The sequence below is a fragment of the Neophocaena asiaeorientalis genome, unplaced genomic scaffold (genome assembly GCF_003031525.2).
Source record: "Neophocaena asiaeorientalis asiaeorientalis breed wild unplaced genomic scaffold, Neophocaena_asiaeorientalis_V1.1 scaffold811, whole genome shotgun sequence".
Taxonomy (NCBI): Eukaryota; Metazoa; Chordata; class Mammalia; order Artiodactyla; family Phocoenidae; genus Neophocaena; species Neophocaena asiaeorientalis.
Window position 1 is genome coordinate 93,263 of NW_020175494.1, and position 11,448 is coordinate 104,710.

The 11,448-nt window shown below is 46.0% G+C and overlaps 1 protein-coding gene and 1 non-coding gene across 2 annotated transcripts in view; both read left to right on the forward strand.

Moving 5' to 3' along the window:
- Window positions 1–4,556: 4,556 nt before the first annotated feature.
- DKC1 (dyskerin pseudouridine synthase 1) overlaps window positions 4,557–11,448 on the forward strand; it is an 11,226-nt gene continuing 4,334 nt past the window's right edge. Inside the window, exons 1-9 of the mRNA XM_024768933.1 lie at window positions 4,557–4,668; window positions 5,318–5,385; window positions 5,833–5,919; window positions 7,124–7,215; window positions 7,418–7,602; window positions 8,195–8,259; window positions 8,544–8,670; window positions 8,899–9,029; window positions 9,445–9,588. Coding sequence (XP_024624701.1) covers window positions 4,653–4,668; window positions 5,318–5,385; window positions 5,833–5,919; window positions 7,124–7,215; window positions 7,418–7,602; window positions 8,195–8,259; window positions 8,544–8,670; window positions 8,899–9,029; window positions 9,445–9,588 — 915 coding nt within the window. The 5' untranslated portion in view covers window positions 4,557–4,652. The remainder of the gene's footprint in view (window positions 4,669–5,317; window positions 5,386–5,832; window positions 5,920–7,123; window positions 7,216–7,417; window positions 7,603–8,194; window positions 8,260–8,543; window positions 8,671–8,898; window positions 9,030–9,444; window positions 9,589–11,448) is intronic.
- Window positions 9,129–9,265, forward strand: LOC112415770 (small nucleolar RNA SNORA36 family). Its single transcript, XR_003006371.1, has one exon. It is a non-coding gene; the product is annotated as a small nucleolar RNA SNORA36 family (small nucleolar RNA).

Genomic DNA, 11,448 nt, shown 5'->3' on the forward strand with positions numbered 1-11,448 from the left:
GCCATGCTAGCAGAAAGGTGGCCCATGACAAGTACCTATTCAAGTGAGGACAAATTGTGGCCCCTTCCCCACAGATGTGGTCTGATTTCATCAATCGCCACAAGGTGGTGGGCTCGTCCCCCAGGGAAGGCTACCTTATTGGGAACTCGGTGTGGGTCTCTGCTGTGGACAGGCAGAGTACTTAGCAGCAGCAGTGACAGTGGCCATGACCACATCAACTGATGGCAGTTCCTGGGAGGGGAGCCTCACCCCTGCTGATTCCTTTAACCTCTGTAAACAATCTCCCCATTAGATTCTCCTCAGTTCAACCCATAGAGCCTCTCATTTGCTTCCTTCGGAGACCCTGACCAACAGACCTATGAGGTTACACGTGGGAGTCAAGGGAAAGCGTGTCACCCACAGCAGGGGCCACAGAGGTTGATCAAAAGGAAAATACGATAGCAGTAGGGGGCATGATTTCCTTCAAAACTCCAGGAATCCACAGTCTGTTTCTCCTTTTAGGACTTGCCAAAGCTCCATGTAACGTTGCAGTGCATCGAGTGGCTGGTACCTGCTGCAGAGACTTTCCTTGCCTGGGGTTCCACTAAAAACATGTCACCTTACAGATTACTTGCTGAAGCACTGGTGGCACAATTTCATGTCGTATATGTTGCCTACAGAATCTGAAGAGCCCCAGCAAATGCGGTGCCCCTTTCTGAGTGGTAGGTGGTACGCAGTGCAGCAACTTACTGAATATCCAGTATGGTCCAGACCATCTCAAAACATCACTGAGGGTCAGTCTCTTGAGTTTTCATGGGCTTTATCTCCCACACTCTGGCATACAGGTGTCCTAATGAAGCATCTCTGCTACCTCTTGTCCACCAGGTGCAGTAAGCGTGATGTCTTCGGTGTAATGGCCCAGCATGATGTTCACCGTGATTGTTGAAACAATCAAGTTCCATTCATCCGAGATGATGACAGAGAGTCACAGGATGGCTTGTTTGCACTCCAGCCTGGGGAGACTAGATAATTTGAATAGCAAGTGGTTTTTTAGAACCTGGATTCCCTTTGTGGCTTACCCATTTCTCATTTATTTAAATTAGGTTTAGGAAAAACAAATACTGTACGCTAACACATATATATGGAATCTAAAAAAAAGGGGCTCTGAAGAACCTAGGGGCAGGACAGGAATAAAGATGCAGACGTAGAGAATGGACTTGAGGACAAGCGGAGGGGGAAGGGTAAGCTGGGACAAAGTGAGAGAGTGGCATGCACATATATACACTACCAAACGTAAAACAGATAGCTAGATAAATGAATAAATAACATTTTTTTAAAAAACAAAAAAGAGCAAGGCTCCCAAACCAAAAAAAAAAAAAAAAGGTTTAGTTTGGTAGTTCTTTAAGTACTGTAAATCTTGTAACTAGGAGGACTTATGAAAATAAATGTCCACTATTAAGGAAGAGTTTCTATTTTAATTGTGTTATGTGGGGCAAAGTGGCCATGCATCTAACTTATTCTCTGTGAAAAGAGAGAAAATTTGAAAAGAAAATTCTTCTCCAATTTCTGGATGAGGGACAAACATGAGGAGATAGCTATACGTGTGTGTGAAAGGCCAATAATGTAAAATCCTCAAGTAAAACCTGCAAACAAAAAGAATTATACACCACGACCAGGTGGGGTTTATCCCAGAGACGCAAGGCTCATTCAGTATATGAAAATCAGTGATATCCACCATATTGACAAGCAAAAGAGGAAAAGTCACATGATTATATCAATTGATGCAGAACAAGCCCAATATCAATTCATGACAAAAACTCTCACAAAACTAGGAATGGGGGAATTTCCTCAACTTGTTAAAGAACATCTATGGAAGACATATGACTAACATCATATGACTAACTTCATACTTAAATGGTGAAAAACTGGGCACTTTCCCCTAATGGTTGGGAACAAGGCAAGGCTATGTGCTCTCACTACTCTTATTTAACGTAGTGTTGGAAGTTCTAGCCAGTGCAATAAGGAAAAAAAAGAAAAAGAAAGAAAGAAACGAAAGGCACACAGACTGGGAAGAAGAATTAAAAGTGTCTTCATTTGCAGATGATATAATTGTCTTCATAGAAAATCCAAAGGAATCTACATGAAAAATTCCCATAACTAATAAGTGAGCTTTACAGGGTTGCAGGATACAAGATCAACACATAAATCTCTGTACACAATTTCAAGGCTCATTATATAACTACAGTGATCAAGATTGTGTGATATTGGTAGAGGAATAAACACATAGATAAATGGAACGGAGTAGAGAACCCAGAAATAGACCCACATACATTTACCCAACTGTTTTTTGACCAAGGTATAAAAGCATCCACATGGGGTATGCCACTCCCAGAAAGGAGCATCGTACTTTCTTCGTGACAGTGGGTTCGAGGTACAGCAACTTGTTTTTCTCTTTGGAGGGACAATGCCAATATGCTTCAGTCCACTGGTGCCCAGAAACTTCATGAACGTTTTGGGCCCCTGAGTTTTTATGGGGCTTATCTTTCATTCTGTGGTGAAATATTTGCTACTGCCCGTGCACTAGGTCCAGTCAGCGTGACGTCATTAACGTGGCAGACCAGTATGATGGTTTGGGGGACAATGAGATGATCACGTCAATGCCCAGGGACTTCATTATGGTAATGTACCCGATAATTGAAGGGACAGTGACCGGGGCTTTCTTTTGACCCTCTTTCCATAATTGTGCTCAGTCCTTCAGGAAGCCTCTGTGGGAATTCATCCAGCTGCCAATTATGCGATCAGGAACTGGGGAAAGAGCCACAGGGGGTCCACAGGGAGAAAGACGCAGACTAAAGACTCCATTTCTGACCAGTGGACCACAGTGGAAAGTCGGAGGAAGGTTTAAAGTACACAGTTGTGTTATGTGTACCTGACCTCACCTTCACTTGAGGGCTGAGTCTGTGAATTGATGGGGTCCGGGAATTAGATGAGGGGCCATGATTTTCCATCGTGGTGATTCAAGGCAGGCTGCCGTTCACCAGATCTAGAGTTTTTGTTGGTGGTGGTCTACTACAGGTGGCCTTTTAACAGGATTCCATGATTCATCACCCTGAAGATCCTTGGGGATAAAACATTCTTGCCATCTTTACATGGTCTTATCCTCTTCTGTGTCCTTCTTCTCTTCTAAGGATACTTGTTGTTGGATTTGGGGCCCACCTGAGTCATCCAGGATGACCTCATCTGTAGATCCTTAACTTCAGTACCTCTACAAAGACCCTTTTTTCAAGTAAGTTCGTTTTCATAGAGTCCAGGGGTTAGGTCCGAAGTGGGGGGCCAGTCTTCATCCCACTATAGATGTGAAGCCATTGAAGGGCTTTGAGCAGAGGAGGGACATGGCCTGACTCACAATTTAATGGCTCTTTCCAGGGGCTGTGTTGAGAAGACAATATAGTTGGAAAAAACAGAAAGAGGGGGGAAGTGCAGGAGGCAAGTGGAAAAATGTAGGAGAGCCATGGTGATGACATGGACTCCAGTGACAGTATTGAGGGTGGTGAAAAACTACCAGATTCTGGATCTTTTGAAAGCAAAGCCGAGAGGATTTGCTAACAGATCAGATGAGGAGTATTGGAGAACCATTAGTGAGTACCTGAAATTTAGCCAAATATATACCAACGGAGCATTATAAAATTATGGGATGGGGAGTGTAATTAACTGCTCGTGGATTGGTTGATATTGAGGACTTTGGCTATGTATAAAAAATCAAGTTAGAGCATTAATATTATTACTACAGGAGGGAAGAGGGCTTGAACCTGGAGCAGCTACTTGCTTGGCCATTCAGTACCACAGCCACGAACCCGCTTTGACTGTCCAGCAGTTCACATGGAGCCCTGTCGTGGAGCTGAAATCTAGCTGTGCTGTAACCGTAAAGCGTACACCAGAAAGACTTGGTACAGAAAAAAACCACAAAAAGAGCGTAAAATGTGCCATTCACAATGCTGTGTATTGCTTATATGTTGAAATTATAATATTGTGGATCGCTGCGTTAAATAAAGTTTGTTGTTAAAATCGATTTAACTTTTAACGTTGTACTTTCTTTTCCAAATGGCTGCTGGAGAATTTAAAAGTCCACAAGTGGCTCGCACTCTTGTTTCTATCGCCAGTGCCACTTTAGCTGGATGGGAATTACAAGCGGCAAAGGACGCTATGCGCCTCAACGTCTTCATTTTGCCATCGGGACTGATCCGACAGCCACCTTCAAGGGTCGGTGAGGAAGCAAGGTGCGCTCAGGCGGGCGCCCGTGTGCTCCTGTCCGGGTAAAACCTCAACGAAGGAGAGCGAACCGCTGCCGGGCCGTGCCCACAGACTACGAGCCGCCCCGGCGAGCTGCGCAGGCGCTCCTAGACCTGGCCGCCGAAGGCGGGGAGAGGCCCAAGGCGCACGCGCGGACGCGCCAGCGTCCCGGCCGCGTCCACCAATGAGAGTGTGCAGCCGTCCCGCGCGCGCTTGGGGCTCTGCCCCGCGAGCCCGGCCCCGCCTGGCCCCGCCCCGCTGCACGACACGTACGGGGCGGTGCACAGGTGGGCGGGCCCTAGTGGCGCGGCCTGACGGCGGCGGGAGTCCGCGGTAGCTTCCTCGGCGCTAGCCCACGCGGCTCGCACGCTCAGCGGGGCAACATGGCGGACGCGGAAGGTACGGGTGGTTCTCTCGCGGGTGGCCCGGCGGGTTGCCGCGGGCCGGGGCCAGATCCTTCGGCTAGGGGAGCCGGGGGTGGGGGGACAACTTCGAGGCCCGAGCTTTCCGCTAGCTCCAGTTGCCGGGCCTCCTGCCGACCTTGTCGCTTGGCCTTGGCTCCACGGGTGAGGGCGAGAGAGCGAGAGGCCCCCGCGGTGACGTGACGCCACCAGCCCGGGCCTCCCACCGACGGTACAGTCCCCTTAGGGCCCGGGCCGCCGCCGCCAGCTCGGACGCCACGGTCAGCGCCGCGCGATGATGGGAAGCAAAGGGGCCGAGGGGCTCGGGCGTGTGCGGAGCGCTAAGTCGAAAAAAAGTTCTAGGGGCCACCAGCCCGCGGGGACGGTCGCTTACGGAACTTACGGGCCCGCGGCCAGAGCGCCGTGGGCGTTTCAGCCCCGCGCGGCCACGTGGTGAGCCGGGATGGAGGGCGACACGTGCGGCTGCTGTCTGGAGCCCGCCGTGCAGCCCGCGCACTCGGCCTGACACCGGCGGCTTCCCCTGTGATCCTAGACAAGCATCCGTTTTCTACCTACCCTTGTTTTAAACTTCATTGTCTTTATTTTCGGGGAAAACTCCTAATTCTTGTGTGTGTGTGTTTTTTAAGTACTTATTTTACCGAAGAAGCATAAGAAGAAAAAGGAGCGGAAATCCTTACCAGAAGAAGATGTAGCAGTGAGTACGAATATGTTGTACTTTGCTTTGACTGAAAAGAAAGGTTTCTTAGCTGACAGATTACAGAAAAGAACTGTTTTTAAAGGCTTTGGAGGAATGGGCTGTAATTGAGTGGTCGTTGTGTAGAAAGTACACAACGCCTGCCAACCTGGGTCTTTGCTGTCAGGCACACCCTGCTAAATGTTGCTGGCCACACCAAGTGCTCTCCCTGAAATTCTCTTATCAGACTCACTACCCCCCTTTCTCTTAAAATTGCTGTGCCCGTCTTGGTGGCACTTCACTTACGCTTCTCAGTTCTTTGTTCATTTCTTTTTCCTTTGGAGGTCCCAGGGAAAAGGCATAGACTACCTTGTTTTTTATTTCAAAGGTATAGACTTCTGTGGTAGTAGTGGAATTGTTCAAAGTCAGATGGCAAGTCTAACAGGCTGTGTTTCTGTCCTGTGGAAGGAAATACAACACGCTGAAGAATTTCTCATCAAACCTGAATCCAGAGTGGCTCAGTTGGACACATCTCAGTGGCCCCTGTTGCTAAAGGTATGTGTTTCGCATCAGGTCAACGCTTGGCTTTTACATTGTTTTTGAGTATTAAACAGTTGATTGAGAGTGCATCCTGGACTTAGGAAATGCTAGATGAGGCCGTCTAAAACACTGTTCCTCAAGGTGTCTGAGATGAAGGACCCAGGGTTTGTTCGGGTTTTTTTCCCCTTCATTTCCAATGTACCCAACACTTGTAGAATACAGGTAAATTTTACAACAGTGTCACACTGCTATCACATTTTATAAACAATTCTCAGTTTCTGTACTTAGCCTCACCTTACAGACCTGTCCTGGTTTGTGGAGTAGAACATGCTTGAGAGCATACGACCAGTGCCTGGCATGTTAACTTGCTCCCTAGAAGTTACTGGCTATCGTGTTGGGTTTTAACTAGGGTACTTCGGTGATGAGTTAAATTACAAGTTTCACAAATGACATAATGGGCGCCAGCTACGAGATTAGGACGTAAATTTATTGAAAGACTCCTTGACAGACTGTTTGAATAAATCACTAAATATGAGGTAAAAGAGAGATTTGCATATAGAATTCAATACAGTTGAGTTTCTGCTTGGCCAGATGTGTCTGCCATTTAGACAGCATCTGGTTCTCTATTTTTACCTGCTGGTAAACCAGGTTGGCAATGTCCCTACTGTCATGGAACTTAAAATCCAGGGCTGGGAGATAACAGTTAAAAAAAATCATTGCTGCTTGTGGAAAGTACCAAGATGAAGCTAAGGGGCTTCCATTGATGGGAGCCCTTTCAGGCTGGTGGTGGAGCCCTGGAAAGGAGAGTGAGAAGGGGCAGACATGAGGAAAGTGGGGTAGGAGTGCCTGGGGCCATTGCAGGCCAGTCAGGTGTGCGGAGCCGTGTTGCCAGTCCCCCTCCATTTGGTCCCAGAGAAAATCAAAGCTAGTCCATATTTTACTCGTAAGCCTGCACAGTGAAGCCCAGTTTGTTCTGTAGTACCCCAAGAGGTCTTTCTGGAGGAGGGATCAAATTTGTCGTATTCTTACTCACATAGGTAATTTTTCCAGCATGTGGGGAGGCTTAGCAGTCTGTCACAGCACGTAATGGAAATATAGAAGTAAGATCTAAAACAAGAACCTGAAGCGTCACCATATCATGGTTCATGGTGGTCCTGACTCTTGTTTCCCACATGTTAATGATTTATTGTTTGTTTTGTGTTGTATCGTTGCTTTCTAGAATTTTGATAAGCTAAATGTAAGGACAACACATTATACACCTCTTCCTTGTGGTTCAAATCCTCTGAAGAGGGAGATTGGGGATTATATCAGGTAAGTGTGTTGGAAACAGCACTGTCCAGACTTCGTTCTTTTCAAAATGACCCTTTCACATCAGTTATTCACGGAGGTAGCGGTGGCATTGCCCTAAATATGATATCCTGTACCCATGGTAAACTCTTCTTTTTTACTCTTCAGATTTAGTTTTCATTAGAGGACCAGAGCCGATGACACAGTAATTTCTTTCCCATTCTAGGACAGGTTTCATTAATCTTGACAAGCCTTCCAACCCCTCTTCCCATGAGGTGGTAGCCTGGATTCGGCGAATACTCCGGGTAGAGAAGACAGGACACAGTGGTACCCTGGATCCCAAGGTGACTGGTTGTTTAATAGTGTGCATTGAACGAGCCACTCGCTTGGTGAAATCCCAGCAGAGCGCAGGTATGTGGGAGAGGGAGGGAAGACGGGGCTACTTTGAGATTGGAAGGCTTTCTGTGTTTCCTTTCCTTTCTACATTTTGGCTCTCAGAAATGATTTCTTCATTAGTAAAATCATAAAACGAAAACAGAAGGAAGGGATATTCTTGGTGTGTATGTGCCTTCTGTCCTCAGCCAGACCCTGGTGGCGCTGCCTTGTTTGGAGTTCTAGGTGCTTTTTACGCACGCGTTGAGCCCAGCTCCAGGCCTGTCACTCCACACTCCTCTAACCGCCCTGCTGCTTCTGCCTAGAGTGCCTCTCCTTCATTGGCATTGGGGAGAATTCTACTTGACCTTCTAAGGTGGTCTCCAGTCAGGCTCTCCACGGGTGCTCCGGCTGTCCCTGTCAGCATGTTGAAAGTTGAGCTCTCGATGAGATAGCGTCTTCATTCCTTTCCCACATCTGCACCATGAAATCTGTCTTAATGCAAATTTTACAGAAACAGGAGTTCAAATTGCCTGCTTTTTCTGGCTGTACAAAATGGGAGTGATATAAGCATATAGAAAACACAGAAAACTCAGTGGCCACACCTGACTACTCTTTTGTCATTTTACAGGCAAAGAGTATGTGGGAATTGTCCGGCTGCACAATGCTATCGAAGGGGGGACTCAGCTTTCTAGGGTAAGTCTGTAATTGTAGGGAAGGCACCTGTTAGCAACTGGGGACTCTGAGGCCCTTGCCCTTGTCAGTGGGCTGCCGTGGCCAACCTGCTCATGTCCTTTCTGAGGAGAGGCTTCTGCTCAGCACTGAGCCATCCCTATGTCGTTGAAGAAAGAGTCAAAAATTGAAAGGCCCTTTTAGATCCTAAATGACTGAAAGAGACCTTTTGTGTTTCAGGTGTGCCCTTAAACTCCCCAAATCTGCCCTTTGACCTTATTTGAGTTTGGGTTTGTGCTTATTCTCAGGCCCTAGAGACCTTGACAGGTGCCTTGTTCCAGCGACCCCCGCTCATCGCTGCAGTAAAGAGGCAGCTCCGAGTGCGGACCATCTACGAGAGCAAGATGATCGAGTATGATCCTGAAAGGAGATTAGGTGGGTCCTTAGGCCTGTGAGCCACTGGGCCGACGTAGAGCACACGTGCATAGGAATGAATTCTTGAGAATTAGTCTCTTAAAAGTAGATGCCTTTAGTATGTGGTGTAGTCGTGGCCTGTGTCCGTTGTCTCTAGTTTTGCTGGTGCAGATAGAGAATAACTCTGGGTTTCTCAACCAGTGATGTGTTTACTTGGGAAAATATGTACTACTTTTGCATGTGTCTTAGGAATCTTCTGGGTGAGTTGTGAGGCCGGCACTTACATTCGGACGCTGTGTGTACACCTTGGTTTGTTATTGGGAGTTGGTGGTCAGATGCAGGAACTCCGGCGGGTTCGTTCCGGAGTCATGAGTGAAAAGGTACGTCATCGCGGGGCTAAGAGTTTTAGAGCCGGCTGGTACTTGGGTCCTCCAGCCCTTGGTGGAACTCTACCTGCTTCACATCCAAGAAAAGGCAGTTTCCAAAGTGTTGAGTTCAGTTCAGGGCAGCTTCCCTGTTCTGTTAATTAAACTTTGGGACATTGAAACACAGGCTGGCGGGGGGAATGACTGGATGGATAGCATTACTCTATTCATTTACCTCCTAGCCTACAGATATGCCTGCTTAGGTTTAATAGACCAACAGGTAAAGAGTTGACTCCGAAGAGACCGAAGACTAATGAGCTTGGACTAGCAGACGGGACTAAATTCGTTCCGTGTTTGGAAGTGTGAGGTCCATTCGCCTGTGGGGGATACAATGGCACTCGAGTAATTTTCATATGTGGCTGCTTTCCAGGACCACATGGTGACGATGCACGATGTGCTGGATGCCCAGTGGCTGTATGACAACCACAAAGATGAGAGTTACCTGCGGCGAGTTGTTTACCCTTTGGAAAAGCTGTTGACATCTCATAAACGGCTGGTCATGAAGGACAGTACGGTAAGTTCTGTTTGGACCAAATGTGACCTCGAGAGGTGAGATATGGTCCGTGTCCTGAACACTTCATTCTATTTAAAGAGATGAAATTGGGCTTTGTGAACTTGTAGCTATTATCTTCCCTTGGTTTATTTTCTGGTTTCGTAGATTGGACACTGGATTCATTTATTTGTTTTTTTGTTCTCATAAACGGCTGGTCATGAAGGACAGTGCGGTAAGTTCTGTTTGGACCAAATGTGACCTCGAGAGGTGAGATATGGTCCGTGTCCTGAACACTTCATTCTATTTAAAGAGATGAAATTGGGCTTTGTGAACTTGTAGCTATTATCTTCCCTTGGTTTATTTTCTGGTTTCGTAGATTGGACACTGGATTCATTTATTTGTTTTTTTGTTCTCATAAACGGCTGGTCATGAAGGACAGTGCGGTAAGTTCTGTTTGGACCAAATGTGACCTCGAGAGATGAGATATGGTCCGTGTCCTGAACACTTCATTCTATTTAAAGAGATGAAATTGGGCTTTGTGAACTTGTAGCTATTATCTTCCCTTGGTTTATTTTCTGGTTTCGTAGATTGGACACTGGATTCATTTATTCGTTTTTTTGTTCTTGGAAGCATTTATGATTAACTTCGTATTAAATCAAAAACAAATATAAATTAAAGTAGAAGTTTAATGCTAGGGGTAATTTCATTTCGAAATAAGGCAAATACTTTAAGAGTAAGTAACTTGGTTCAAGAAATAGACTATCAGTGGCACATAAACTTTGCCCTCTTGTAAACTGGTAGTTCTGCATGTGCCTAAGACACCTTGGTTTATTGAAATTATTGCTAGAGAAGGTTGTTTTGATGGGGATAAAAGGTTGAGACTAGCGAGTTTCAGAGATACGGTAAGTTAGTTCTCCATTAAAGGCTTTGTTTTGTTTAAATAAATCCCAGTTTGAGGTCATAAAACCTAAACGTCACAGAGATTATCAAGCTTTCTTTCTTAGTATACTTACTAAATAACCTTAGAGTAATCTTAATGATGAAAGGAAATCTGCAGTTATTTTTGTTGCTTTGGGTTTCCTCTTTAGTAGTTATTTAAGGTTGAGTAGCCCAGAACTGTAAATAGCCTTATTTTTCATGGTATTATGGTCAGAGAACACGGCCTTCTATAAGTTAAGATGCTTTGTGGCCTAGTGCGTGTAATCAATCATTGTTAAACAAGTAGCAATAAAAATTTTTTCTAACTTTTAAAGACATAAATTTTTGTATATATTTAATAACTTGAGCTTGCTCGTTCATATTTAGATCTTAAATTATATAGATGTTTGATGACTGTATAGATGTTATAGTTTGTAGTAAAAGACAGAAAAACTAATGAGGCATACCAAAACATGCCCCTATAGCGACTGAAAAAACTTAATCACGTAAAACAGAACAACATAAATGTGATCCCCCGTTGCGCTGGGGTCAAACTGGTCGCTTCTGGGTGAATTTCAAGGGAGGGTGGAATATGCTGAGTGAAGACAAGGTGGCACGAGGCGGGTTGGACGCATGGAGTGCTGTCGAACTCGGGGAGAGTTGGCCTCGGCAGTCTTGCTTGTGAGTTAACTTTGGGAACCTGTTATTATCCAGATTTCCCAATAAATCCGATACACCTCCCAGCTCTGTCAGAGGTTTTTCCCTTAATGATTAGAGGCATAGAGAAGAGCAATTAAAGAAAACTGAGGCTGGGTTTTGGTTTAGTATGAAGGCAGCTCTAAGTGCCGTGGGTAGGAGTGGCTATTTACGGCCCCCGCTAACATTTCTGAGTCGACATGCGTGAAGCGCCTGGCCCGTGCTGGGTGGTTGCCGTGAGCCTGAGTCCCTTCATAAGCTAGACCG